Below are 27,463 nucleotides of genomic sequence, written 5' to 3' on the forward strand. Positions count from 1 at the left end.
GGGAAGGTTCCCTGGGGTCTCTGCATGGATGGGGAGGTCCTGGGGGGGTGTGGATGGAAAGGTTCCCTGGGGTCTCTGCATGGGGGTCTCTGCGTGGATGAGGAGGTCCTGGGGGTGTGTGGATGGGAAGGTTCCCTGGGGTCTCTGCATGGATGGGGAGGTTCCCTGGGGGTCTCTGTGTGGATGGGGAGGTTCCCTGGGGGGTCTCTGCATGGATGGGGAGGTCCTGGGGGGGTGTGGATGGAAAGGTTCCCTGGGGGTCTGCATGGATCAGGAAGCTCCCTATGGGCTCTGTGTGGATGGAGAATTCTCCCAGGGGTCTGCGTGGATGGGGAGGCCTGCAGGGGAGTCCAGAGGAATCATGGGCTGACAATGCTCACTGCCCAGCAGTTTACAAACATCAGGATGAACGAGCGTCTCCTCACCAACAATTCTAAACAGACATTTCTTAAGGGCCAATTACTTAAGCACAAAACAGGATGGTCTTCGCAGGAGACATCATGGTCTCTGAAAGCAGGACCCCGAGGTGGGAGCAGAGACTCTGGAGCCCCCTTACAAGCTACGTGCCCCGGGCTCTCTTACCCGAGAGAGGAGGACCCCTCTTACAAAGTTTCCTTACCTGTAAAATGGGGCGGTAACCACACACCATCACAGGACGTGTGGGCAGTGAGTGGCTAATTCACGTAAGCCACGCAGACCACTGGCCGGTACTAAGGGTCAGTTGTCAGTGACTGTGACAGTTCCCACCACCAAGACCGTGACCCGCACGTGCCCTCCCCAAACACTGGCACTCAGTCTCACCGGTCACTGCGCTGGCCCAGCTCAGGGGCAGAGTGTGACCTTTTGCCCTGAGGACACGGGGAGCAGCGATCTCGCTCAGCTGAGCGCGGGCCCCCGGCCACCCTCAAGCCCCCACAGGACCGCGGGGCCCACAGCTCGGCCTCAGCCTGTGGGGCCCCCCGAGGGCGACCTGCCGCACACCCGCACCTGGTGGAAGTCGGCGTCCCGCGTGGCCGCCAGCTCGAAGCCCTGTTGGCGGCTCTCATGCAGCAGCATGTGGGCCAGCAGCTGGTAGGCCGTGCGCACGTCGTTGCCGAAGAGCTGGCCCGTGTGCTGCGTGGCATTCCGCAGCGCCTTGGCCAGCCGCAGGGACCGGTCGCCGTCCATCTGCGTCTCGTTCCGGCTCAGCTTCTCGTTCTGGGAAGGGGGAGCACACGAGACGTTTGCACACCTACCGCAGCTGCTTTGCTCCTTCCTGTGATTCAGAAATCTGTTACTCTCTGGTAGAAACTCCCTTTTCAGGCAAGAACTTGAAAACCCCCAAACCAAACAGGAGCGTTGGCTGTTAACTCTGGCACCAAAAAGGAGGGACTGTCAGGCCAGAAAGCGCTGGAAAGAGACACCAAGGGAAGAGGCAGTGACAAAGGGTGAGGTCAGAGGCGGCGGGCCAGAATATGGGGACCCCCGAGTTTCCAGATCCAGACGCAGGGCTGGTCCTGACAGGAAGAGCGGCTGCGCTCTGCCGCGGGCGCCCAGAACAGACGTGGGGTCCAGCGACGGTCCAGCCCCTGGCCAGCGGGATCCGGGGGCCCCCCAGCCCCCGAGCCCATCCCCGACCCCGTCCCTGAGCCGGCCCGCGCGCGTGCACACGGCTCCCTAAGGCGAGGGCCTACCATGGCTTTGAGCTCCAGGAAGGAGACGGTGGTGCAGTTGAAGAGCTCCGCGGGCAGCCAGCCCTTCTCCCCGCTGCAGTGTCGGACTGCGTTTCCTAGGGAACGGGGAACACGGAGGAAAACCTGGAATCCCAGCTGTTAATTATGCTCGTTGACCTGTATGTACCTGTACCTGTATGTACCTGCACCCCGTGTGTCCGGCGGAGGTGTGAACCCGGCCAGCCCAGGGCCAGGCAGGTGCCACGGCCACAGGCTCTCTCCCTACACGCCTGGGGCCACGTCTGAAGCTGCCTGAGCCACCCGGCCACCGTGAGCAAACACGTGAGCAAGTCCACGAAAAGAGAAACCAGCTCCATCGCTTGCCGAATACCCACAACGTCCATGGGCCCTGCCCATCTGCCATGAATCCGACTCGCAGTCGTGTGCTTTGGTGGGGCGTCTCCCTGGGTCTCCGGACACAGCTACCACCCCCATTTTACAAAGAGGACCCAGCACTGGGAGCGGCGAAGCAGCCTGTCCACGTCCTGACCAGCAGGCGTGTTTTAATGTTTGCATTATAGCCTTTCTGTGTTTTGTCATTTATTATCAAGGAACAAGGTTTTATTTTCCCCCAACACTTCGGCTAAAGAAACGCTGTCCACGTAGAACAGCCCCTGAGTCCCTGCAAGCCGCGTGCCTCGACTGAGTTCCTGCCTAGGATGGATGCCACAGGCCACGGGACTTACCCACGGATCCCCTGGGGCACGACACTGCCACCGGCTGCCCGAACTTGGTCTGCGGCCACCAGATGCCAGCCTCAAATGCTCTGGGACATCCACTGTAGATCACTGGGGTCACGGGGGGAAGGAAGGCTGCTCAGCCCGGCACGGCCAGGCCCACAGAGGTGCAGGGCTCTCCGCGTCCTCCGCCCCCACCAGGAACCGGACCCCTGCATCCTCCCCTCGTCAGACTTAGAACTGGGGAGGGGGCGACCCAGGCTCTGACCCGTGCCCTCCAGGAGGGCCACACCAACAGAAGGCCAAGCGCGCACTGTCAGACCACGAGGCTGCCGAACGCTCCCCAACCCCAGGAGTGCGCGGTGCACACGCAGACAGGGGCACGCATGCAGGAGCCCAGCAGTGTGTCCCTGCAACACGGCCCAAGGGATCGAGGGGCAGCGCAGACCTTCACAGCCGAGCGCGGTGACCTCAGCGAAAGGGTTGTCACAGCGGTTGCACTGACGACCGATGACGCCGGACTTGCAGACACACTGCCCAGTGTCCATGTCACAGGCCCGGCTGTGGGAGCCGTGCGGGAAGCAGTCACACGGCAGGCACGCGTCCTGATCCGGGGGCCTGTAGTAATTCTCCTGCAGAAGCCAGAAGCAGCGCGTGGGACTCCAGGCGCCGGCGGAGGCTCTTCTCCCGCGGGATGCCTCCCGGCTGCGTCAAGGCTGGGCTCCTGGCCTCCCCCCGCCGCCCTCCACCCACATTCCCCCGCGGGCGGCTCCTTGGGCGCCCACCGTGCCGGACGGCGCAGGTGCACTCTCCGGGAAAGCACCCCTTTGACTTCTTAGCTAATACTTGTCGGGGGTCACCTGCAAATCTGTCCTCAAAAGTACTGGATTCAAATGGAGACTTAAGTACATGGATGGCCCTTGCTGTGTTTTTTCACTGTCAGAAGTTAGAAGGCACCTGAAGGTCCACCACTGGGCAGGTCAGGGTGATGGTCAAGAGCATGGGCTTCAGATTGCCAAGTCCCGGGTTTGTGCCCATCTCTGGCCACACCGCCCTTGCCGGTGACTCAAGCGTCCCCTGCTGAAGAGTGGGATGGGCTGTGACTTGGGCAGAGCCACGGCCAGTGTCCAGCCCCCGTGTCAGGCAGGAACACGGAACTGTCCCCACGGGGGGACCCAACCACGTGTGTTGGAGTGTGTGGGCACTAACACGTTAGCGGTCACCCTGGGAGGGCGGATGGTCTCACTCTCACCTTTTAGGCACGCATCTGCATTTTCTGTAATTTCTGATGAGAAAAAACTGGAGGTACGTTTTCCCCAAATCCCCTCCACGCCTCCCTCCCCCCCACCGCCCAGAGATGTGCCGACCACCGTGTGGCTCCGTGGTTTGCCCGGTCCTGATCTGCTGTGGCCGGGGCAGTGTTTCATTTAAGCATTTCAGCAGACAACGTTCTGTTTCTGGAAGTGCTGGGCACACATGGGACGTTCCTGGTATTAACCTGCCGGGAGTGCGGAGGGTGCCCGTGACGGCGATCTCCATTCCGGGGCCAGCAAGCCCATGCCTCACAGCACATGCCCCTCATCCAGTGAGACAGATCCTTCTTCTGGGTTTCCAAGAACCGACAGCTCAACAGCCGTGCAGACACGATTCTGAAGGTCCGTGGCCTTTCCCAGGATGCCGCGGGGGACGGTTTCCCGTGGCCTGGCCCGGGAGCACGGCGGCCAGCCTGACGTGGGGAGGAGGTGACTCCATGCCGCACAGAACCACAGACGCCCCGTGTGGGGTGTGGGTGAAGAAAGTTCAGCCATCATCGAGAGCCAGTTTGACAAAAGCCCAGGAAAACGGAAGGTAGGACAGTGGTTGGTGCTGAGGATGAGCTAACCTCACAGAAATTGCCGTTTCCTGTTACCAGCTGGGTGTGGGGCTGAGGACCCAGCTCTCAGGGTCCAAACCAGTGTCCACATGAAGACCGGTCCGGAACACTCAGTGCCTTGGTGAGCAGCCACTTCTCTGGGCTCAGGACCTGCGTGTGTGTGCGTGCCTGTGTGTGCACGTGGATGTGTGTGTGCACACACGCAGCTGTGTGCGCACGTGGGCGAGCATGAGGCCATCTCTCGGGGCGGCCACCTGAGGGGGTGGGGACGCGGCCGGCGTCTGCCCGCGAGCCAGGCTCACCTTACACTGACACCGCCCGTTGGTCTTGTTACAGTCGGGATCAAAGCCTTTGCTGACGGCACAGTGGCAAGGTCCGCACACGGGGTTCCCCCACCAGCCTTTGGGGCACGGAAGGTCAACCCTGTTGGGGAAACAGCAGAGGGAAGGTGTGCGTAACTGTCCTCAGGGCCAGAGGAAGATGTTGGAGGCCAGGAGCCTCACCTGGCCTGCTTCTGGGCCCCTCCCTCCCCCTGGGGTGGCCTCAGTTTCCCCCTTGCTGGTTCCCAACCTCACTCACCCAACCTTACTCACCCTTAGGATCCCAGACTCCAGGGGCCCCTTGTCTGGAAGGCTTTTACCACAAAACTTATTTCTAAAATGATTTATTTGCTCACATTTTCCTTCTACCTGGAAGACACAGGTGAGTGCCCCAACCTGGGCTTCCTAGCAGCGTGACCTCGCCGCGCCCCCTCCAGTGGGGATGGCACTGATCTGCGCTCACTCTGTCCGAGTGCCCACATGACAGCGCCTGGCTCACGGGGGAGCTCAGGGACAGGTGAGCCCACTGCTGGGCCAACCGCAGCCGCAGCCCCAACAGAGCCCACGGAGCCCACGGAGCCCGGCTGCCCTGGGTCACCTTCCTGCAGGGCCCAGGGGATCTGTCAACACAAGGTCCCTGGCGGGCGGTTCCTGAACACGGGGTTCTGGGGCATCCATGCTTTCCCGGGTGCCCTGAGGCAAACACTGTCCACGTCCCCCCAGACGCCCAGAGCTACCTTTCCACACACAATCATCTCCGTGCAGCCAGGGGCTGGGCCCGGGGGCTCAGGATCAGGACAGGGGCCCAGTCCTGCTCTCGAGAGCCCAGCAGGCCCCGAGATGTGGGACATCGGAGGTCCCGAGGTCAGGCTCGCCCCTCCCAGGCTCTGGCCACTGCCTGTCGCTGTCACCCCTTATCCACTCTCAACCTGATCACTCACCTGAGCGTCACCTGCAGACCACCTACCTGTGGGATGCACGCCCCCAACCAAATCCTTCAGGCACCTCAAAATGAAGTGCCATCCTGTGCTTACTGTCTCAGCTAATGCCATTCCATCCATCCACCCGCCCGGCCGGCAGTCAACCTCTCGTACTCACTTGCTCACCGGGCAAGCAATTATTATGTACTGGCCCTGGGTATAATTAATTAGATGGCAGCATGGGCATAAAAAGAACCACAGCAGACCGGCTGAGCCGGGGGCTCCAGTCAGACGTTCACGGATCTGCATGTACAGTGGGGGGGACCCCAGAGCTCTGGTGCACCCCTTCTCCCTACGGCCTCCTCAGCCCTCTGTGCCTGCAGGGCCAGCCCCTGGGGACACGTCCGCCTCCGGCTTCCGCCTGTTCCTCCCGCGTTCCACGCGGCAGCCGGGGCCCCGAGACCCGGCCTCCAGCCTGCCGTGTTTCTGCGGGGCTGCCTCGGCCTCCACAAGCCACGCTCCGTTCCCAGCTCGCAGGGCAGGTCCCTGCACCTCGGCGGCCGCCTGCTTCGTGCAGACGCAGACGCAACGTCGTGTGTTTCTGGAGTGGAAACATGCTCCGACGGGGTTAGTTTGAGATGCTCGGTGAGATTCTTATTCATTTCGTGACAAATTTGAGAAAAAACACTATGCCCGTGTTAGCCACAGTTCTATGTCTTTGCGTGAAATGACCAAGGGGAGAAGAGACGTCAGGGGAGACGTGGCGGCCGAACTCCGCAAGGGGGGTGCTCTTACTTGTTCTCGCAGTACTGGCCATAGTGACTGGACCCACACTCACACGCGTAGCCCCGCGGGGACCCGGGCTTGTGCACACACGCCGAGACGTGCTCGCAGGGGTTCAGATGGCACACGTCCACACACTGCCTTCCAAAGTACCCTGTGGGGACAGGCCGGCATTATCGCCACCCCAGAACCTGCCTGCAGCACTCCACGTCCCCCCTCAGAGCCGGAGCCAGAGCCTCCAGGTTAAGACGTCTCGGGCCATCCGTGTCGTCCCCAGACTCCACTTCCCGTGCTCCGCCACCACGGAGGGACGGGGTGGAGATGCTCGGAGTCACGGGACACACCAGTGTTTGGTGGGTCGGACCTGGACACGCAGACACGAGGGCCTCCCTGTGTGTGACGGGCAGGAGTGGGAACCAGGTCGCAGGACACCTGTCCACATCCCAGCACAGCCTCCCACTGGGGAGGGCAGGAGGCGCGGGGGAGGGAGTCCCGGCCACCCCAGGTCACACGGTGGATGGGTACCAGCCACACAGGATGGTGGCACCTCAAAATCCAGAGGTGACTACTGGAAGTATAATCTTTGAAAGCGTGGATTTTTCACGAATTCTCTCCCTCAGCTCATCGTGTGCCCTGAGGATAAAGCCTAAAGTGTCCCCCCGTGTCCCGAGTGAGGACCAGACGTGGGAACGAACTTAGAGAAGAGAGGGCCCCTCTCCTTGGTTACAAAACAGGGCTCAGGCCTCCGCAGACCCTCAGCACTGATGGGGGTGCTCCAGCTTCGCCTTCCCGATGTATTCACAGCACCAAAGCACTGCCCTCTGCTGATGGGCTTCAGGACAAGGGGGTGCGGGCGCGGGGCTCCCACCTTTGTCACAGATGCAGGAGTAGCCGTCCCAGGCATCGTGGCAGCGGCTGTGCTGAGGGCAGGGGCTGGAGGTGCACGGGTCCTGCACGTCACAACCGTCCTTCACCCTGACCTTGAGGGCGTCATTCATGTTCAGCGTGGCGATGTTGGTGGACGTCTCCCCCATTCTCACTCCCTGAGTTAAAAAGGGGGCAGCCGGATTCAGTCCAGCGTCTTGGGGTTGGAGGAATCTCAAAAGGTAGCCGGGGATTAAGAGAGCCCCAAATTCTCTCTGGTCCCCCAAAAGCAACAACGTCTCATTTATGTGCAGAGCTGGGACTGGCATGGGGAAGGGCAGGGTCACTTCTGCTGCCTTCAGGCATGTGCTCCAGGCACGCAGACCGGCTGCCCGGAACCAGGCAGTTCTTTTTTTTTTTTTTTTTTTTTAAAGATTTTATTTATTTATTTGACAGAGAGAGACACGGCGAGAGAGGGAACACAAGCAGGGGGAGTGGGAGAGGGAGAAGCAGGCTTCCTGCGGAGTAGGGAGCCCGATGCGGGGCTCGATCCCAGGACCCTGGGATCATGACCTGAGCCGAAGGCAGTCGCTTAACCAACTGAGCCACCCAGGCGCCCCTAGGCTGCCCGGAACCAAAGACCACGTGAGTCCACGTTCCCATAATTCCATGCTTGGTGTCATGAAGAAAAAGTAAATGAGGGTGGCGGAAGGTCGTGGCCACTGATGAAGGGAGGCGAGGCGCCTCGTGGGAGAAGGGGGCATCCTGGCAGAGAATGGGGACCACGTGGGGCCGCCCACGGCAAGTTCCACATTGGAGGATGGCGGACAGGTGGAAGGCGGTCACTGGGGAGGGTGGGGGCAGTGAAGGGGAAGGCACGTAGGGAGTTTATTTCTCTGCCGCGGGAGGCCAGGAGGACACGAGCGGAGCTACTTGATAAACAGCTCACTCTGGCTGCTGCTAGAACACCTGCTCCAGGGGACGACGGTGACACTCGTTCAGGTGAGTGTGGGGGGGAGGGGCCACATTCCAGACAGGACATGAAGGCAGAGCTGCAGCTGATGGACCATGGCGCGGTGATGGGGATGCAGGGGGGCGTCTGGAGGGGGACTGTGGGGAGCATGGGTCTAAGCTGGAAGCAGGATCTGCTAAGGCGGGGTTGGCTGTGAGACAAATTATTCATTTACTGAAAACCAGCAGGTTGACCAACGGCACTGCGGGCGGCCCCCACGGCTCAGCCGTACCTGCATGCAGCCCCGGAAACCGCGGCGCACCGTGACCTTATCTTCCGACACACCGCCCACAACGATGCTTCTCATCTTCAACCCCGGGAGCTGGTTCCCGATCTGCACCGTGTCCTATGCAAAGAGAAGGGGGCTACATCCACCACGCTGGAAACATCTTCTGGGAAGAAGATGCTCGAAGGCTAAAACACGGTCACTTTGGCAAACTCCCCACAGCCCGAGGGCACTGGGCCTCCGAACAGGGGGGTGAGCCAGGCTGTGTGTGACGGGCAGGAGTGGGAACCAGGTCGCAGGACACCTGTCCACATCCCAGCACAGCCAAGAGGGCAAACTGGGGGGACATGGGCAATGCTACCACCTCTGTAATGGGCACCACAAATGAGTCACTCCAAGACAACCCTGGTGAACTAGGGAGATGGCAGCAAATCTAAAATATGTCCACCGTGGCAGGAATCTAAGGAAGTCCCTGCTGGACCCTCAGGCCCTGGAAGGCTGAACTCTGAACACGACAGCTATTTATTCTCAGAACCAAGTGGGAGATGAGCCTAGACTCCAGGGGCACAAAAATCACGAGGAGCCCCTGAAGTATCCCAGAAAAAAAGGCCTCTTGTTAGTGTCTGCAAACCGTGGAAATCCAGTGTGGCTCACCAAGCATGCACTCAGTGAGCCCTGCCTGGAATGCCACTTGCCCGTCCAGGACGGGGGCACCTGTCTGGTGTCCCTCGGCCTCCTCTGCTACCCAGGGCTCATCTCTTGCCCACCTTCACGCACCACCCATACTGAGGGAAATGACCCATGCGCTGTTCATCTTTGTACCCCAGAGGCATGGCACCGAGGACACAGTCTTACTCAGGACAGCTTTGCTAAAAGAAAACACCGCGGAAGGCAGCAACAGCACCATGATGGGACACACAGACAGAGCCCAGTTCTGAGTCCAGGAGCTGACCATCTGGAAGGGGGCTGAGGTACAGACACTGATGACCATAGCATAAGGCAGAATGTGAGACCCAAACTCAGGGGGGCCCAGAATGTGTGATCCCAAATCCTGTAGGACTCTGGCCGATCCTGGCACATGGGGGGGGTCACTCCGTTCTCCCATGGGCCCAGTGAAGGTGTCTGTTCCAAAGAGGATAGGTGCCAACTCACCTGGTCCAACCCATAGTCCAAAGTCATAACCGCCAGGTACTTGATGTCTTTGCCCTCCTTGGCGCTCTTCAGTTCTATCAACAGGTGGTGCCACTCCCCGTCAGTCACACGTGACCTGGACAAGCTCATGGATGCCACATCTGAGGGACCATGGGACACCTCAAACTGGACATAGTTGTTTAGGATCTGGAGGACAGGGAGAGCCAGACCTACCAGTTGATGTGATGACAACAGAACAGAAAATGCTTTGCAGTCACTTAAATAGCAAAGCCATGAAAACAGACCTACTATAGGGCACTGGGCCAAAGACAGACTTAAAAATGAGGCCAAGTTTAATTTCTTATTGTTGCCTGGATCACTCTTTGGACTTACATGCCTTTTTCTGTGGCAAGAAGTGTCAAATGTGGACAGAGGGCGGGTAAGATAAAGCCCACTGGACTTAATTACTGGGAACAACCACAGATTCAGGTGAGTACTGAGCTCTTATTTTTGGAGACCTATGTTTCACTTTATGACACAGGATTCAGGCCACTACGTTTATATATTTGTATTTAAAAAAACAAAAAAACAGCCGCTGGCAAAGTAACTTGCCAAAGACATTCATGTTTTAAGAAAACATAGCCAGGAGTAATGCCAAGATCTCATTTCCCCTAATGAAGGAACTGGGTAGCTTGGACCAACCCTCCTCCTGAGAACACCTGGAAACACAAGACAAACACTAACGCACAGCCGTCTGAAGGCATCAGAATGACTCAAGGCAGAGTTACAGAGTCACAACCAGGAAGAAAATGGAAATCTGCAGAAGTGAGCTTGGTGTTCGCTCCCACTGACGGTTGACAGCTGGTTCTGGAAGACACAGCTGAGCCTGGAACTTGAGCAACCCTTTCCAGGCTCCTGGGGCTGGGATGATAAAAACTGGAATTCAGAGCCCAGCCATGGTGTGTGGGGGTGCCGGCAAGAAGCAAACATGAGGGACAGGGACAGCACCATTCTAGTTTCAAATTCTCACTGCATTTTCAATATGATCTTCAGCACTCAATCAAAAATAACCAAGTACCGGAGGAGATACGACAATGTGCATGAAAACCAAGAGAAGCAAGAAAGAGTGGATGGAAACAGACCATCCCCCACCCCACCGCCCAGGGAATCCATAAAATAGAATCATCAGACACAGACTTGATAACAAATAATGGGAACCACAGAACTTTCAAGGAAACAGATTCAGGTGACCATTAGACTCTTATTTTTATGGATAAATGTTCCACTTCGGGAGACAAGATTCAAGCTACCCAGTTTAAAGACACGTAAGAAGGTGGGGATATAGCACTGCAACTCACCTAAGCTACTCGTGTTGAAAGACTGTTTCAAGCTAAAGAATAGCTTAGAAAAACAATAACAACAACAACTATTAATGCACTGTTCAAAAGAGACACACCTAAAATATAAGGATTCAGAAGCGTTGAAATAAAAGACCAGAAAAAAAAATATATATCATGTAAACACCAACCAAAAGAAATCTGGTGTGGCTCTATTAATGAGACAAAGTAGACTTGAAGGCAAACAAAGAATTCTAGAGATAAAAGCGATTTTCATAATGATGACTGAGTTGCTTGTCCGGGAAGATAAAACAATTCTAAGCTTGTATGCACCTAATAACACAGCCCCAAAATGTAAAAAGCAAACCTTCACAAAACTAAAAGGGTAAAGAGATAAATCCACAATGAGGGCTGCAAACTTTTTAAACTCATCTCTCTCAATAACTGAGCAGAGAGACAAAAAAAAAATCAGTAATGATATTGAAGGTCTGAACACCCCAATTAGCAAACTTCACTCCCTCGATGTATACAGAACACAACTGCAGAACACACATTCTTTCAAAGTATAGGTGGGACATTCACAAAAAAGATGAAATGCTGGGCTGTGAAGCAAGTCTAATGCATTTCAAAGGTCTGAAATCACACAGCATGTCTCTCTGACTTGCAACTATGCTAGAATCAACAACAAAATGATTTACTAGAAAATGCCACCTGTTTCCTGATTCAGAAACATACTCCGAGGGGCACCTGGGTGGCTCAGTCAGTTAAGTGTCTGACTCTGGATTTGGGCTCAGGTCTTGATCTCAGGGTCATGGGATCGAGCCCCACTTTGGGGTCCATGTTCAGCACACGGTCGGCTCGAGATTCTCTCCTCCCTTTCCTTCTGCCCCTCACCCCTGGCTTGTGTGCATGTGTACTCTCTCAAATAAATAAATAAAATCTTTTTTTTCAGGGCGCCTGGGTGGCTCAGTCAATTAAGCGGCTGCCTTTGGCTCAGGTCATGATCCCAGGGTCCTGGGAATTGAGCCCCACATCGGGCTCCCTGCTCAGCAGAGAGCCTGCTTCTCCCTCTCCCTCTGTCTGCTTCTCTGCCTACTTGTGCTCTCTCTCTATCTCTCTGTCAAATAAATAAATAAAATCTTAAAAAAAAAATATTTTCTTTTTGAAAGAGAGTGTGCTCAAGCTGGGTGGGGGGAGGGGCAGAGGGAGAGAGAGAATCCCAAGCAGGCTCCACACCCAGTGCAGAGCCCAATGCGGGCTCGATCTTGAGACCCCAAGATCATGACCTGAGCTGAAATCAAGAGTCGGACGCTCAACTGATGGAGCCACCCAGGTGCCCCAAAACATACTTCTAAATACCCCACGGATCAAAAAAGACATCATGATGGAAGAATAGAAGATATTTTTAACTGATTATAAAGATAATGCAACTAATAATGTGTTTTGGTTTTTAGTCTGAATCGAGAGTGAAATCAAGGTGACTTCACCATTTTATGCTGTGTCTCCTTTCATCCACGGGAGTTTCAGTCAACCTGCTTCATTTCCCTGGCTCTTTCACTGTCCTTGCCAACAAAAGCCCAAGGCCAGTGGATCAACAATAAAAATGACATCTGTCTATAGACAAAGGCGACAGAATGAATCCCAGGCCCACGTGCAGTGACTGCTTGCCCCCTCCGGTCTGTTGCCGGATTTAAGAGGGGCATTCAACAATAGCCAGGTGATCCCCCTTGACAATGCAAGCGGAGTGAGGGCGCCTGAGAGCAATTACCCAAATTCTGTGGGCTGTAGGATGACTACGTAGCTGGTTTGGCTTGCCACGGACGTCAGGAACACCTCTGCTGCTGCCTCACAGAGCTCACGAGCCTACAGGAGGCCTGCCTTCAGACATACCACATAGAAATAACCCAGAACATTCCTGCAGGACCCAGCTGACCGGCCTTCAGGCCCTGGAATGGCCTTCGGGGTGGCCACCGGGGTCTGGAGGATCCCCCCTTCAAGGCCACTAGTCTTGCCACCCAGCCTTCCACGGGGAGGAGCCGGCCATAGTCCCTGGCAAAAAAACCCCTAAATTTTTGGATTAGCTACCCATAATGTAATTACTCAAACAATACGGGAGTTTGGGGCTTTCACTGTTGCTTCTCCTGAAAGTGTACTTTTTTCCTACAGAGACCCCCACTGCCCAATGACAACCTGCAAGTTCCAATCCATCACCTGAGTCGAAAACAGCCAATTTAATTTGTTCCAACAGTGAAACAACCACAGAGAAAAAATACCATCCCGAGGCAGAACTGTGCTTGCCAAGTGTTGGCCCAGAGCTAGCCTCTGGGACTGCTGGTAAACCTCTGAAATCACAAGATAATATGGGAAACACAATGATGCTGTAATTACGGGATACACAAACTGCACCTTCGGTCCAACCTGAACAGGCCGGTGCCCCTGGGGTCGCTGCTGAGCAGTGAGGCAGGGGAGCAGGGCAGGTGGGGAGGGAGAGGCTTCCGCCGGGGACTTCCTGCCTGCACAGGGCTAGTCACAGGCCCCTGGGGCCCGGTCCTCACTGGTCTGTGGGCACGTCCGGGGCCTGTCCGTCCACTGGGAGCCCTCGGGGTCCAGCCCCTGCTGACCTCCGACATGGAGCCCAGGGGGCGCTGGGCAGTGCCTCTGTCCCCACCCACTGTCCATGCCGCTCACAAGTGTTTCCAGGCGGAGAGCCCACAGGGGCGATGGAAGGGGGCCCTGTGGACACCACAGAGCCCGGGTGACGATGGGACGAGGCTTCCCCTGAGCAAAAAGAGATTGGGGTGGATGCTCCGTGGGATCCATCTCACGTCTGGCCTCCTCTGACTCCAGCACAGCCCGCTCTGCCTCGGGACTAAGTCCACTCCGCGCTGGGCAGAGCAGTCCCTGGGCCCAGGGCAGTGGAGAGGACCAACACACAGCTCCGTGAGGAACCCCCCACCACCGGGAGAGCCGTCACAGCTGGGCAGGCCGTCCCGGAGCACACTGGGGTCCTCAGGGGCGGCCCGGCCCCGAAGCGGAAGAGGAGGCTGGTCTAGACGGACACTCAGTGTGGCTGAAGACCGTGAATGACCGTTGCGAAGGGGGTCACATGCACCCAGGTCCTCCATCACACTCACACACACAGACATGTGCAGACACGCATATGCACACGCACATGTATGCACACACACGTACACACGTATACATACTTAAAGAAAACTCCCAAAGAAAGGCAGGAAAAAGCAACCTGGCTATGGAATTCCTTCTAATCCCGGGTCCCACAGGCCGCTGCCGTGTCGGGAGGCAGATCGGGTCTGAAAAGGGTCACGAGGTGGACTTTCTAGGGGGGAGAACCCCCAAGTGTGGCCCCCCGGTCAAGGGGGCTCAGAGGTAGTGGGTTTGCACAAGAACCTCCTATCCCCCCCATCACTGCAGACAGACAGACCCTGGAGACAGGAGACGACGGCAGGCCTGCACCCTGGGTGCCCCGGGGGCAGAGTCTCCTGAACCCTCCCATACATCAAAATCCCAGGCTGGCAGCGAGGGTGGGAGTTCCTTGCCCTCGGCCAGCCCGCTGAGGTCGCTGGGTGACTTTCACAACCTGCAGGAAAGCCCCTCGTTTCCCCAAATGAACTCTCTACGGAGCTGGGAAGATGCAAGGTGGAGGTATTTGTGGAGCAAAAAGTAAGGAACACAGCATGTTAAAACCACGTTTTCAAGGTTTTTAGGAACTGATTATCCGACGTTTTCAAACAACAAAACGGTAAACTCCAAAAAGATTAAGAGAGCACAGACATAAGGAGATCCCAAGTTCAGGAGGACCCTTAGGAACCTCCCGGCAGAGCGTAACCTCGGGGCGCCAGCCCGTGCGCATGGCCCCCTCAAGCACGCGGCCACAGCCTGCCTCCAGCCTCGGGGACCCCCTGTCCCCACCCGCAGGCGCTCGCCGCCCTCTACAGTTCCGAAATGCCCAGGGGCCACAGCCGTGGTCTAAAACACACCTTGGCTGAGTTTCGCCGCCGAGGAGCCGGGCCACTGGGTCCAGCCAGCCCCGCACATAGCCCATCTCGGTGATAAAGGAAGAAACAAAGCGCTGGAATCGACCGCCCCCGTGGGAATCATAGCTGCACACTGGATTGCCCGCGCGCTTCCCAGGCATGAATGGCGAGATTGTGCGGCCGGCTGGGAAAGCAGGCTCGTGTTCCCTTTCTTCCTCACACTGGGGACCCTGCTGGGCCGGGGCGGGTGGCGGCGGGGGGGCAGTGAGAGGCGAGGCTCCCGCCCTCTCCTTGCAGCTCTGGCTGCACCCCTGGGGTGCACACCGGCCCTGCCACTGCCCCGGGGGCACGTGGTACTCCCTCACCTGGAGATGGAGCCTGGAGGATGCGCCTGCTGTGGCCTCCATCAGCACGCTGTCCTCCTTCCTGGTCCGGAACATGAGCCCCAGGTACCAGGGCACGGAGATGGTGATGTCCAGGTCGCTCCAGGACACGAGGCTCTCCCCGCTGAAGCGCTGGGGGTGAGGCATGACTGCGGACACAGAAATGCAGAGCCCCGGACATCAGACGCGCCTCGGAGAACCTTTTTCAGTTGCGGGGAGGGCAGGACAGGCTCCCGGGGAGAGGGGGGATTTTTCATTTCTATTCAAAGGCCGGTCTCAGACTGCCATGTGTCCAGCACCTAATCCTGAGTCCAGGAGCCACAGGCTTACAGAAGCCCACCCCCTGGGGCACCTGCCACCTTCCTGGGTAGGGGAGGCTGAGGCCGGGGGCAGGGTGGGGTTCTCAGTCCTGCCCAGGGCATGACAAGGGTCTCTCAGGCTGGATGGAAGGCAGAGCGCGGTGGCTCAGAAGCCTTGGGCTCAGCGGATGGGGTGCTTGGGGGCCCTGTGAGCACAACCCACTTGTCCCACCCCACGCCTGTGGGACAGTGTGAGCCCGCAGCGAATACCACACACGTGTGCACCCCCACCTCAAGCCCGCAGCCTAACCAGCCCTCATCTGTGTCTGGGGTGGGCTCCGACCCCCAGGCACGCAGGCCCCTGTCGCTCTATTCCTGGTGATGTGCATGGGAATGGGGAGGCTGCTGGCCAGCCGAGGGCTCCGAGATACTTGGGGGCGGCCAGGGAGGCGGCAATGGGTGGATCGAGAGCCTTATGCAGTCTGTTACACTTGGACAAACTGGGTGCCGGACGGGCCTCACCGTCTCCAGACCCCGTGTGTCACAGAGGAGCGGGGCGGGGCGGCACGGTCCTCATACGAGGCTCTAAAGACGAGCCGCAGCGGCCAACAGCCCAGGGCACGCCAGCTGGGGGCTGCCTCTGGGGGCGACGGCCTCGTGCGCCCTGGGCTGGCTGTTTCCTGCTCTTATGAGCCCAACGTTGGCATCTGTTTTCTCTGGGCTTGCGGCCTCCATAACAGGAACTCTGGGCGTGGCCGGGCGTCTACCCGGCCGCCGCCCCAGCTTCCTGCATGTGCCCCCCAGCCTCTCACCCCAGCCGGGTCCTGTGTGGGCTCCTACGCCCCGCCAGGGCCCATGCCTGGGGACACGCGCCACCAGAGGCCGCGGCTCTGGACGTGCAGGCCCGTGTGAGCCCGGACGCCCAGCAGTGAGGTCCCGAGGCCCCGAGGCCGGGCGGACACCCGGGCCAGCCCCTCACCTTGCTCGCAGTTCTTCCCGCCGAACCGGAGTGGGCACTCACAGATGTAAGTGTTCCACCTGCTAACACAGGTGCCCCCATTCTGACACCAGGTCCCATCACAGAAGTTCCTCTGAGCAGCACAGCCTGGGAACACAGAGCGGGGAAACACGAGTGGACTGCGCGTCGGTCACGGGGGACCGGTCACTGTTCCCTAACACTGGCCCATGCCGGGCGGGAAGACAGCCTGGGGAGCAGCGGCCCTGAGGGGAGGCAGGCTGGTCCGGGACCCTCTGGCAGCAGTAAGAGCATCAGACCTGGAGTGGCACAGGACACACTGCCAGTCCTGCCTGTTGGCCGGTCCCCTGGTGACACGCCCGAGTGCCCTGCCCAGCCCCGTGGCGTCCCCGCACCCCGTGCTGCAGAATGCCCAGGCCCCAGCAGCGGCACGTCTGTGAGCCAGGGCCCCCCTCCTGGAGGCCCACGGCTAGGGGCACACAGGCTCGGCTCCAGAAGTGACTGCCTGGGCTGTGGAGGTGGCCGTCCCCTGCACGGCCGCCCACGCCGTACCTGCCCTGGTGCCGTTGTTGGCAATGAAGCTGGCCATGTCCACGTTCCTCCCGTCCACAGACAGGTTCCGCATGCAGCCCACAAACTGCCGGTTGCGCACCGGGAAGGCTTCGGGCAGGTTGGGGACGCCTCCCAGGAGCAGAGGGCCGGTCAGATCCAGGGACCTGGGGATGCAAAGCCAACCCCTCTGGCCTCTGCGTCTGGGTGGCCAGAGGCGGCACGGGGGTCCTGACGCTGCTGTCACAGCACGGTGGCCTCCGCCACCAGACACACCCATCCTCTTGAAGGTCAGTAACTGAACAGGGAGGCAGGCGGCCAACAGGTCAGAACACAAAAGGCAGGTCCTACTTCTAGGGCCATCCCTGGCCCCTCGAACCTGCATCAGATCCAGACAGACGGAGTCCCCGCCCACGGCCTGGGCCAATCCGGCCCACACAGAGCGAGCAGCCCAGCAGGCCCGGGCCCATGCCAACCAGTGGCAATACCCCCCTCCGACCTCTGATGACCTTGAAGAGCTCGCGGCAAACTAGACCCCCGGTTCCGCATGAGCAGCTGCGTGGCCTCGGGCAAGGGGCCTAATCTCTCCGGCGACATCTTTCTTATCAGTAAAATGGGCACGGTCCCAGCTCCACCAGAGCTGCTCCAGTTGCTCAGCACGGATCCGTGGTCTAACCGTGGACTTCCAAGGATTACTGAATACCCACCAAAACACGGTTAGAAAGGAACAGAAACGTCTGCTCTGGCTCAGGAGACCGGCGTGGCAGCTGTCTGTGTCGTCAGTCTGGTTGGAATTAGGATGATCTGCAGAAAGCCTCCAGGATCTAACGGACGGAGGTTTACTGGCCCGCAGGGACCTGGGCCCGATGGATCGAGGCCAGCCGCCCCACAGTCTCTGGGGCCCACGAGCCAGCCGTCACAAGTGTGGCTCCACCGGGCCGTTACTTCGGCGGAAGTGATAAGGGGACTTATTCTAGAAGGTTCTAACATGTCAGAGGGAAGGTGCCCCGAACAGTGGGAGGGGCTGTGACTCCAGCCTGGATTGGGGCTGCCGGGGTGCTGGGCCCAAGGTGCCCTGCATCGGGGTCCTGCCCTGGACGGCCCTGTTGGCGAGTAGCAGCCACGGGGGGGCTGCCTGGGCCTGCCCCCTCCCGAGATGCTCACTTCTTGGAGCCGCTCTGTGTGCCCTGGGCAGCGCAGCTGTAGTTCCCGACGAGGCTGCTGAAGCGCACCGCCACGGCCGTGTCACAGTCGTCCACAGCCACCACGGCCACCTTCTCTCCAGACGGCCCGTGGGGCAGGCCCAGGCGGCCAATGTTGGGCTGTGGGAAGAGAAAGCACAGGAGGCGTCAGCGTGTGCTCCCAGCAGCGGGCACGTGCCACTCGCCCACGGGCTTCGAGGACATGGGAAACCACGTGTGGACAGCCTTGTCTTAAATTCGCTCCCCAAAGCAGCTGTACCGGGTACCCCTAAGACGTATGTTCTCCCCAGAACCTCGGAATGCGCCCTTCCGGGGAAATGAACGGTCTGCAGGTATAACTAGCTGAGACGAGGTCACACTACAGGAGGGTGGACCCTGGTCCCATGTGACTGGGGACCTTACAAGGCCCAGACACAGAGCCACAGGGACAGGGCCATGTGGTGATCGATGGAGGCACACAGAGTGCGGTGCGCCAGGCCAAGGAGCACCAGGGGCTGCGGGCACCACCCGCATCTGGAGAGACAAGGAGGGCCCCTCCCCTGGAGCCTCGGACGGAGCTCGGCCCTGCTGACACCTTGATCCTGGACGGCCCCTCCCCTGGAGCCTCGGACGGAGCTCGGCCCTGCTGACACCTTGATCCTGGACTTCCGGCCTCCATAATCGTGACGGAACAAATTTCTGGTGGCCTAAGCTACCCAGTTTGTGGCATTTTGTTATAGCAGCCAAGACCAAAGTGTTGAGATGCCTCCTTCCGAACATTCTGCCTGGGAGCCCAAGCGTTGACTGGACCCGCAGCCGCACACCTCCTGACCAGGGTCTGGCTCACCCCTCCGCGTTCCTACAGTGTGGACCCCCGGCGGCTCCCAGTCACTCCTGGACCCAGGCCTTTCCTCATCCTGGGATGACCCTCCCATGCCCTTTACTGGCCTGAAGCCAACCACCCTTCCTGCCCCAAGACCAAGCCCCACTTGCCTCGAGCTTCTTCCCCCTGGGCCGTCCCGGAGGGCCTCGCGCACACAGCCTCCCCACCCAGCACCCTGGAACTGGTGGCTTTGGGTAGGGCTGGCTCACTTCTTAAGAAGCACGTTCCCTTCTCAAGGAGGCCGTGGTTAGTGTCCAATGACAGTAACACCAGGCAGCCCGGCCCCTGTCCCTGGGCAACCCCCGTGCCAGTCTCCTGGCCTGCCCCTTAAGGACCCGAACACGTGCACCCACACAGCCCTCAGCCATGCTTCCGGCACGAGCCTGGGAGCCTGCTCATGCCACCACACAATGTACGCATGCGGGTCTCGAAGTTCCAGAAATGGAGCAGGTGGCCAGAGAGCTGGCTCGGGCTGGGCCAGGTGGCTGAACTACCGTCCCCATCAGTCCAACCTGGATGACGACAAGACCTGCCTGCCCTGGGGTGGCCTGGATTAACCCCAATGGTGTGTGTAAACCACCACCGGGCCTCACAATCAGCTCACGGCACACAGGGCTCCTTCCTCCCCACAGAGGACATGCTCTCCCGGCCCCAGCAGCCCTTCCCCTTGCCCCTAAAAACAAGACTCAGTGCCCCCACACAAGAGCTCTGGGGTCTGCCTGAGTTTAAAAAATGCTGCAATTTTATGCTTCTTTATAATGGTATTGGAAACAGGGAGTTGTAAAAATGCAGAGAATTTTAATTATATCAACTCCATGTCTTTTTTAATAGGGAAATAACAACTTCACAATTCATTTAAAAAGAAATCTTCAGGTTTTCAGAGGAGTAAAGAAGTATCCACTTGATCGAGGACACTGGGCTGGAAGGCAGGACAAGGAGCTGCTGGTAACAGGAGCTCAGCCAGGTGGCCAAACTGTGTGATGCCAGGGGCTACCCCATTCACCCTGGTGGTGTCCCCCTTCCCCCGAATTGTGCAGTGCACAGCCTACACCACTGTACATGGTGACCTCAGCTGAGCCTTCCACTCCCTCTTGGCCAACCATCTGAATGGACAAGGCCCATCACTGAACCTCAGTTTCTCTGCCCACAAGAGAAGGATTTCATATTAGAATACCTGTCCCATCTATGTTACAGGGATTTCAAAAGTGACATTAATATAAGGCACATGATTTTCCTGGGAACCCTTCTTTGGTAAATCCAAGGGAGGCTTTTACCACATGACCCCGTACTCTGGTTCCTGGATCATCTTCTTCATTTTCTTTTATATCAGCTGATGAGATCACAAGATCTGATGAACTATATCCTCAAAGATTTCACCTTCGGTTAAGCAACAGTTAGATGAGTATAAAAAATCATCCGTTTTCTCCCTCTGTTACTGCAGCCTGCTTTGGAAAAACAAGTACAAGTGCCTATTATGGGCTACCTAAGTGCCAGGCGCCATCCTGGGGGAAGAACCGTCCCCCGGGCTATGCGAGCCCCGCATTATCTTTACAACTTATAATTTGCATTTTTGGGGCTGGGTGGGAGCCTTCTCAGAAGACGTCAACGGCGTTTACCCTTGGAAAGCTCTAATGAAGCAGAGCTGCTGTTAGCAGGACTGCAATTGTTATAAACTGCTGCTCGCAGTCAACGGGCCAGGGTCCTGGGATCCAAGCACTGCGGCGAGGGAGGGAGGACGGGAGGCAAGGGCCCCCGTGAACACCAGCATTTGAATTGAGAGCAGCACTTGCTGGCTGGAGACAGCCCACTGTGAAGACAGACGTCAGAGCCTAGCGACACATCATCAAACCAGCCAGTCGGCTTTCGGGAGAGCACACAGTGTCTGCTCAACATCATCCAACACCCGCTTCTCGATTCCTGCCCCCGCACCCACGGGCGGTCAGGTCAAGCGATAGCCCTTCTGGCCGAGAGAGCAACATTCTCAGATGAGGAACGAAAAGGACCAGCAGGACAGACACCGTGAAGTATCCGGGGGGACCCTTGCCCCACAGAGCAGCCCACTGTCCCACCCCTTCTCAGGCTGCCCCAGAACACGTAGCACGCGGGACAGCGACTTGCCGCGCCCGCCTCACGCGCCAACAGCCACCGTGTGGTCAGCCGCGGCAGGAGAACACGAGGGACGTGTGGGGAGAGGCATGCGCGGGGGCCTGGGGACGCATCGGGGGGGCTCCTCTAAGAGTCACGGCAGGACCTGGCAGCTCCCCTGCTGGGAACAAACCCGAGAAACTGAAAACAGGGACTCCCGCAAAAACCTGCTCACGGATGTTCACAGCAGCATCGTTCTCGATAGCGAAAAGGTGGAAACCACCCAAATGTCCGTGGGCAGAAGGATGGTGAACAAAATGTGGCCTCTCCATTCCACGGAATTACGATCCAGCCTTTAAAAGGGATGGAGCGGCGACAGCTGACACAGTATGGATGAGCCTCCAGAACGTGACGCTGAGTGAAAGCAGCCGGATACAAAAGGTCCCGTGTTGCAGGATTCAATTTATGTGAAACGTCCAGGAACGCAGATCCATAGACAGAAAGCAGCCTGGTGGTTTTGGGTCCTGGGGTGGGGGTAGATCGGGAGGCAGCGCTAGTGGGTACAGAGTCTCCTCTTAGGGTGCTGGAAAGATCTCTGACCTAGATGGGGGGGGGGGAAGGTTGCACCATGTTGTGAATGCGCTAAATGGCAGAGTTGTTCACTTTACAACGGTTCCTTTTGCGTGATGTGAATTGCGGTTGTCTGGATGGGCATCCGCCCTCCTCGACCCCCGTGGCCACAGTCTACTGGATAACCGCTGGGAAGCTCCTTCCCATTTTGATCGGAAAGTGGGGATAAAATGCACCACGAGGCCTTCGTGTCGAGACCGTCACCAGCAATAGAACGCGGGAAGAGAGTGAAAGCTCTCCGTCAGGGTGGGAGGTGTGCAGGTCGCCGCGCAAACAGCCCGGGTCAGGTTGGAGAAGCGAGGTGAACGCATGGGCAGGTGCACTGGATTTGGGCTCAGGTCATGTGTTCTTGCCGAGGGAAGACAAAGCGCGTCTTCCCCCGCACGGCCAGCACGTAGAAGGAACCCCCCGCGGGGCAGAAATCGGAGGACCGTGGCAGCCCCCGGCTTACCTCTGCGTGTCCACCTCTCGTGTTTGAAGAAGAGAGAGCGGTTTAAGCCGCTCATTCGGAGCGCAGATGCAGGGACTTGGCACGGGCGAATGAGAGAGAGCTCGCTCGCTGGAGCGCCGCCAGCGTGGACACACAGAACAAGATAAAGAACGAGACAAAACAAACGGTCTCTAATACTCTGAGGAACTGTGAACGTCTGCCACACCTTTGCACCAAGAAAAAGACACGGGAGGTAAAGAGGTCACGTGGCAACAATGCTCACGTTAGAAGGGGGCTGGACACAGGCAGGGCGAAGGCTGGTGTCCCTGCCTCTCTTTCCCTCGGGCTCGGCTTGCCTGGCCGGGGGGCCAGCCAGGCCCCGGGGGGCCCCACGCCTGCAGCAGCCAGGCCTGGGCACTCAGGGTCCAGGCAAAGCAGGCAAATCCAGAGGCATGAGCCAGCCAGCAGGGCCTGCAGATGGTGAGACCTGCACCCCTCCTGAGCAGAGCCCGCCACGGGGCAGGTGGAGCGGGGCCGGCAAGGACAGACCCCACCATGCTCACCCCTGCCGCCAAGTGAGAAAACCAAGAGGGCTGCCATGTGCTTTGGGGGGGACCCGAAAGCAAAAAGCTTTGCAACTCTGTGCAAATCCAGGTTCCTGATTCTCCGTAAGTCCCTCAGAGGTCATCACTTAGGGTCTGTCCCTTTCTATTTTCCTTCAATTTATTTTCTTCTCTACGTGCAGACCCTCCCCGTGTGCCTCCATTCAGATGCTCTCAAGCAGCTGGTGGAGATTTTCTTGTGTGTACAAAAGCGTTTGGTCCTTACGAAGTACTCACATTTCTACAGCCTTTTACCCTGCTGCAAACAATTCCTCATCAGGGAGGCTGATGGGGTTCGGTTTCAAACGCTGGATGCGGGGGGAAGGCAGAGTGGGGGTGCCTCGAAACCAGACACCAGGAGCAGCAAGTCTTGGGAAATAAATGGATTCACGCTTTGTGTCAGAAATGATCAACCAAAATTCACATCAAAGAATTCACACCCGGCTGGACTTTGGGAATGTCATAAGGAGTCAAAATGCAGCCTTGAACATGTACCGAACTGTCACTTCTCACACGCAGTGAGGCTCAGACCAGACGTGAGGGTCTGCTGAACAGGGCCCGAGGGGCAGGAAACGTGGGCCAGACTCCGCCGGTCCCGGCACAGAGGTGACCAGCCCTCCCCGGGAAGCAGGCATTGAAGCAAATTGGAAGATGCGGTCATGAGAGTAACATCCAGATGCACACGTGCTTCCAGGATCCACACCAAATTCCTAAGGAGCCTCCAGTGCGACACTGGGGGAACTCAAACACAGGACCAAGATGCTGACTCCCGGGAGGCCCAAAGCGGGCCTGCATGGAGTGCCCACGCTGGTAGGAAGGTAGCAGGACACGGTCTAGCTGGAAACCACTCTCTCTGAGCCTCAGTTTCCCCACCTGTACCACATGGGTGTGGACTCCCTCTTGCCCTCCAGGCAGGATCCCTGTTCCCCAGGCAAGCCTGCACACAGGTGCTTTGGACCCCAGGACAGTGAGGTGCTGACGAGTCTACATCCTCATTTGCAGGGATTCACCCCCAGCACCACACACGAGAGGGGCAGAGAAGGAACATAGGAAAGATAGGTTAGGGAACATGGGGGGTTTAACCTCAAGGCCCAACCACTTGCTATCACCTCACCCCTTCTGATTCTTCTCGAGGCACTTGGGCTACTTGATTTTTCTTTTACTTTTTTTTTTTTTTTAAGATTTTATTTATTTGACATGGAGAGCGAGAGCACAGCAGAGGGAGAGGGAGAAGCAGGCTCCCCGCTGAGCAGGGAGCCCGACGTGGGACTCCATCCCAGCACCCTGAGATCATGACCTGAGCCGAAGGCAGATGCTTAACTGACAGAGCCCCCCAGGCACCTCAGGCTACTTGATTTTTCTCGTCCTGACTTGCCTTGCTTTCCCCATCCCCCCCAAAGCAAGTCCCTGCTGCAGGAACCCCACCTGCCCGCTCATACTGGATCCCACAACAAGGCTTGGTCACATCAGACTCAATGCATGGACGCCATGCATGTCAGGCTCACCTGCACTCCGGATCTGCCACACAGTAAACACGGGAGGAACCCAAGAGTTACACGGACTAGACAGGCTTCCCCAAGGCCGTGAAACTGGCCAGGCGTCTTCGGAACTTGGCACGCGATTCTGTGTCTCCATGAGGACAAAATGGCTTGCTCACCGAGAACCCGGCTGCCCCTCCCTCCGTGTGGAGCTGGTGCCCACAGCCCAGGCCCGGAGACGGTTCTGGACAACGGCTCATTCCCTTGTCCCACGTCACCTGCATTTGCAGTCAGGCGGCTGGGGTAAAAAGTCAACTCAGTTGCCAGCAGAAGCTCCTCAAAATTAAGTTGTAAAAGTATTTACTTCTCAAGCTTAACATTAAGGATAAAAAAGCCCAGACCTTTCGTGATTGTTTTTCTGTAAAGACGTTAGAAACCTGTCCTGAGGACACAGCATCCCCCTTAGGGGGCAGGAGCAAACGGCTGCCTGCCAGCCTGACTGGGCCCTCAGGCAAGGCCACTTGCTGGCCACCAGGTGGGGCAGACAGTTGCGTATTCTCACGCAGGAGACACGCCAAGTCCCTGCGCACAGGTGCGGCTGAGGAGCGGGCAGGTGCTCCCGGCTCCCTCACCCGCTCGTGGCCGGGGGCAGCGTGCTTACCACCTGGCGCCTGGGTGGCCTCTTCCAGACACTGGAAAAGTTCATGGCTACCACCTTTAGGGTCCTTTGGGAACAAAACAGAAAAGTGGATCTGAGCCCCTTTGCAGAGTGCCTGAAGCCGGTCTCATGCCAACGTGAGGCCCAGCCGTGAGGGCTTAAGGCTGGCAGGGGGCACGGGACAGCACGTCCACAGCCTCCGATGAGCATCGCCTCCCGGAGGCCAAGAGCTCACATCCTGACCCCACAGAGCAAAGTCACCTGACTTCCGTGCCCGCCACACTCATCTGTAAAATGGGTAAAAATAGCACCTCCCTTGTAGGATGAGATGCAGAATGAATGTGAAGGGCTTGGCACCGCACCCGGGCGTGAGGGGAACGTCCCACAAAGGCTTGCTGCTGCCGTGTGGTTGCTAAAAAGATGGGATGAAAAGCCAGAAAAAAAAAAGTGCAAATGGCTGTTCTCCCTGTATTGTTGCTGTCCTAATATTTTCTTGTAGTTAAGAAAGAAAAAATTCTTTTTACGTCTTTAAAGAAAAAAGGAGCAATTCGCACCTTGCACATAACCGCGTCTTCAGGGAAGCCCCTGTTCTTCTCCAGAGCGGCCCCAGGAAATGCTGTACGGTGCCAACAGATGCTCCGTGTTTGGGGGCATTAAAAAGAGAAGATTTTCAACAAGGGTCAGAACCAAGTGCTCACTCTAGAGTTTCTTAAAAAAAAAAAATCTCAGGCCAAGGTGGACCTAACGATCCCTTAGGTGGCCAAGCCTAGTTCACAAACGATCCCAGCCACAGATAAAACAGGGGCCCTGTGCTCTTCTGGTGGACGTATATGACGGGGGTCTGTCGGGGCCAAGGGCTGGAAAGCCAGTGTGCTCGGCCCTGGATACTAATAAGCATCTCCTGCAGGCCCCAGTGATCTCCGTGGGGACAACTTCTGTTCTGGATGAGATCCACAGGGCATGGTGCCAGCCCCTCACCGGCCCGGCCCTTCACCAGACAAAAGCTCCCAGGGTCTGTGAGGGGCCAGGAGCCTCCATTGCCGTCCCTACTGGCGGGGGTCAGGTCCCCCCTCTGTGGCCAGCTCGGCCAGCAGGCTCCCCGGGTTTCTGGGAACCAGGGAGTTTATGCAGATTTGCTCCGAGGGGATCTTTTCTCCAATGACAAATGAGGGGCTCAAAATAGGGGTTCCTGATGTTTAAACAGCAACTTCTTGGAAAGTTGGGGTAATGATCCTTCTCTTGGGGGCTTTACTCGACGCAAACTGGGGGGACCTTCAGGCACCAGATGAGAAGCTCACATCCCTCCACTGGTGGGGTCTACAGATCTGACGGTCGGCTACTTCCCACTGGACGAGAGGTGGGGCAGGGAGTACCCTGAGCAGTAGCCCGCGGGGTCCCAGGCACAGGGCCCTGGCGCCTGGGAGGGGCTCCTGGGGCCGCCAAGGTGGGCTCTGCGCTCAACCCACCCCTCCCAGGACAGAGAGGACAGACAGCTCCTGGCAACAACAGTCACTCCTGCCTGCACGGGTTTACAGGCCACGGTCACCTTTTCAAAAAGCCTCCTCAGACAAAGGGAGAAAGGCTTATAAGAGATGTGCACACTTACACACATGTACTCACACGTGTGTGAGTACACACATTCACTAGCATGCACATGCACACGTGCTCACGTCATACACACACACACTCCTGCAAAGCCTTGCCTGCTCCCGCGGGGACCCTAACAGGCCCCTCTCAGTCCCCAGAGTCTGGACAGCAGCACAGAGACCCCCCAGGCCCCTGGCTCCTCCAGGCCGCCCACAAACCCCAGGGTCTGGGAATCCGTGTAGCCCTTGGATCCGCGGAGCCCACGAGTGGGCGAGAACCACTAGACCCTGGCTCGGCCCACCTCTGGCCCCCATGGCCTTTCTCTGGGCCTCGGTTTCCTCCTCCAAGGGTGGACATGAGGACCCTGGTCAGTAAATGTCCTCATTCCCCGGGGGTGGGGGCAGAGGCAAGGAAAGGCAGCGAGCCTGGTGCGGGGAGGGGCCCCTCGGGAAAGCTGGGAGGGATGGGGGTGTGAAACAGGCGGCAGGTGCAGAACAGTGACCAGTGCCAGACCGGGAGCCCAGGCCCGAGGCTGACTTTCCACACCAGGCCGTGGGACACAAAGGCCCCAGGGTGGGGCTGCGTGAGTCCCAGGCAATAATTATGTTTCCACACCAGGTGACTGTCTACCATCTGATGAGGTCATGTTTTGGAGAGGAAGCATGTGAGTTCCAGCCCCTGGGCCGCCCACAGGCTGGGGCCCTCGCCTCTCTCGGGGACTGCTGGCCCGGACCCCCACAGAGGCGGCTCATCAGGCTTTTCTCTCTGCCCGTTGGGTTCCCAGGGAGGCACTGAACCTTCCAGGCCCAGGATAAAGAGGTGGCAGACATGGCCCTCCGATTCGGTCTCGAGAGCCCTGACAGTCGGTATTT

The 27,463-nt window shown here is 58.0% G+C and overlaps 1 protein-coding gene across 1 annotated transcript in view; it reads right to left on the reverse strand.

Moving 5' to 3' along the window:
* CELSR1 (cadherin EGF LAG seven-pass G-type receptor 1) overlaps nt 1–27,463 on the reverse strand; it is a 133,964-nt gene that overhangs the window by 23,916 nt on the left and 82,585 nt on the right. Inside the window, exons 6-18 of the mRNA XM_081822660.1 lie at nt 18,222–18,379; nt 17,061–17,224; nt 16,512–16,637; nt 15,216–15,382; nt 9,540–9,725; nt 8,394–8,507; nt 7,154–7,328; nt 6,298–6,439; nt 4,565–4,685; nt 2,838–3,021; nt 2,399–2,500; nt 1,674–1,768; nt 988–1,197 (exon numbers count right to left, since the gene is read on the reverse strand). Of these exons, the coding sequence (XP_081678786.1) occupies nt 988–1,197; nt 1,674–1,768; nt 2,399–2,500; nt 2,838–3,021; nt 4,565–4,685; nt 6,298–6,439; nt 7,154–7,328; nt 8,394–8,507; nt 9,540–9,725; nt 15,216–15,382; nt 16,512–16,637; nt 17,061–17,224; nt 18,222–18,379 (1,944 nt within the window). The remainder of the gene's footprint in view (nt 1–987; nt 1,198–1,673; nt 1,769–2,398; nt 2,501–2,837; nt 3,022–4,564; nt 4,686–6,297; nt 6,440–7,153; nt 7,329–8,393; nt 8,508–9,539; nt 9,726–15,215; nt 15,383–16,511; nt 16,638–17,060; nt 17,225–18,221; nt 18,380–27,463) is intronic.

This window comes from Leptonychotes weddellii, chromosome 5 (genome assembly GCF_054177405.1).
Source record: "Leptonychotes weddellii isolate Sample4059 chromosome 5, ASM5417740v2, whole genome shotgun sequence".
Lineage (NCBI taxonomy): Eukaryota > Metazoa > Chordata > Mammalia > Carnivora > Phocidae > Leptonychotes > Leptonychotes weddellii.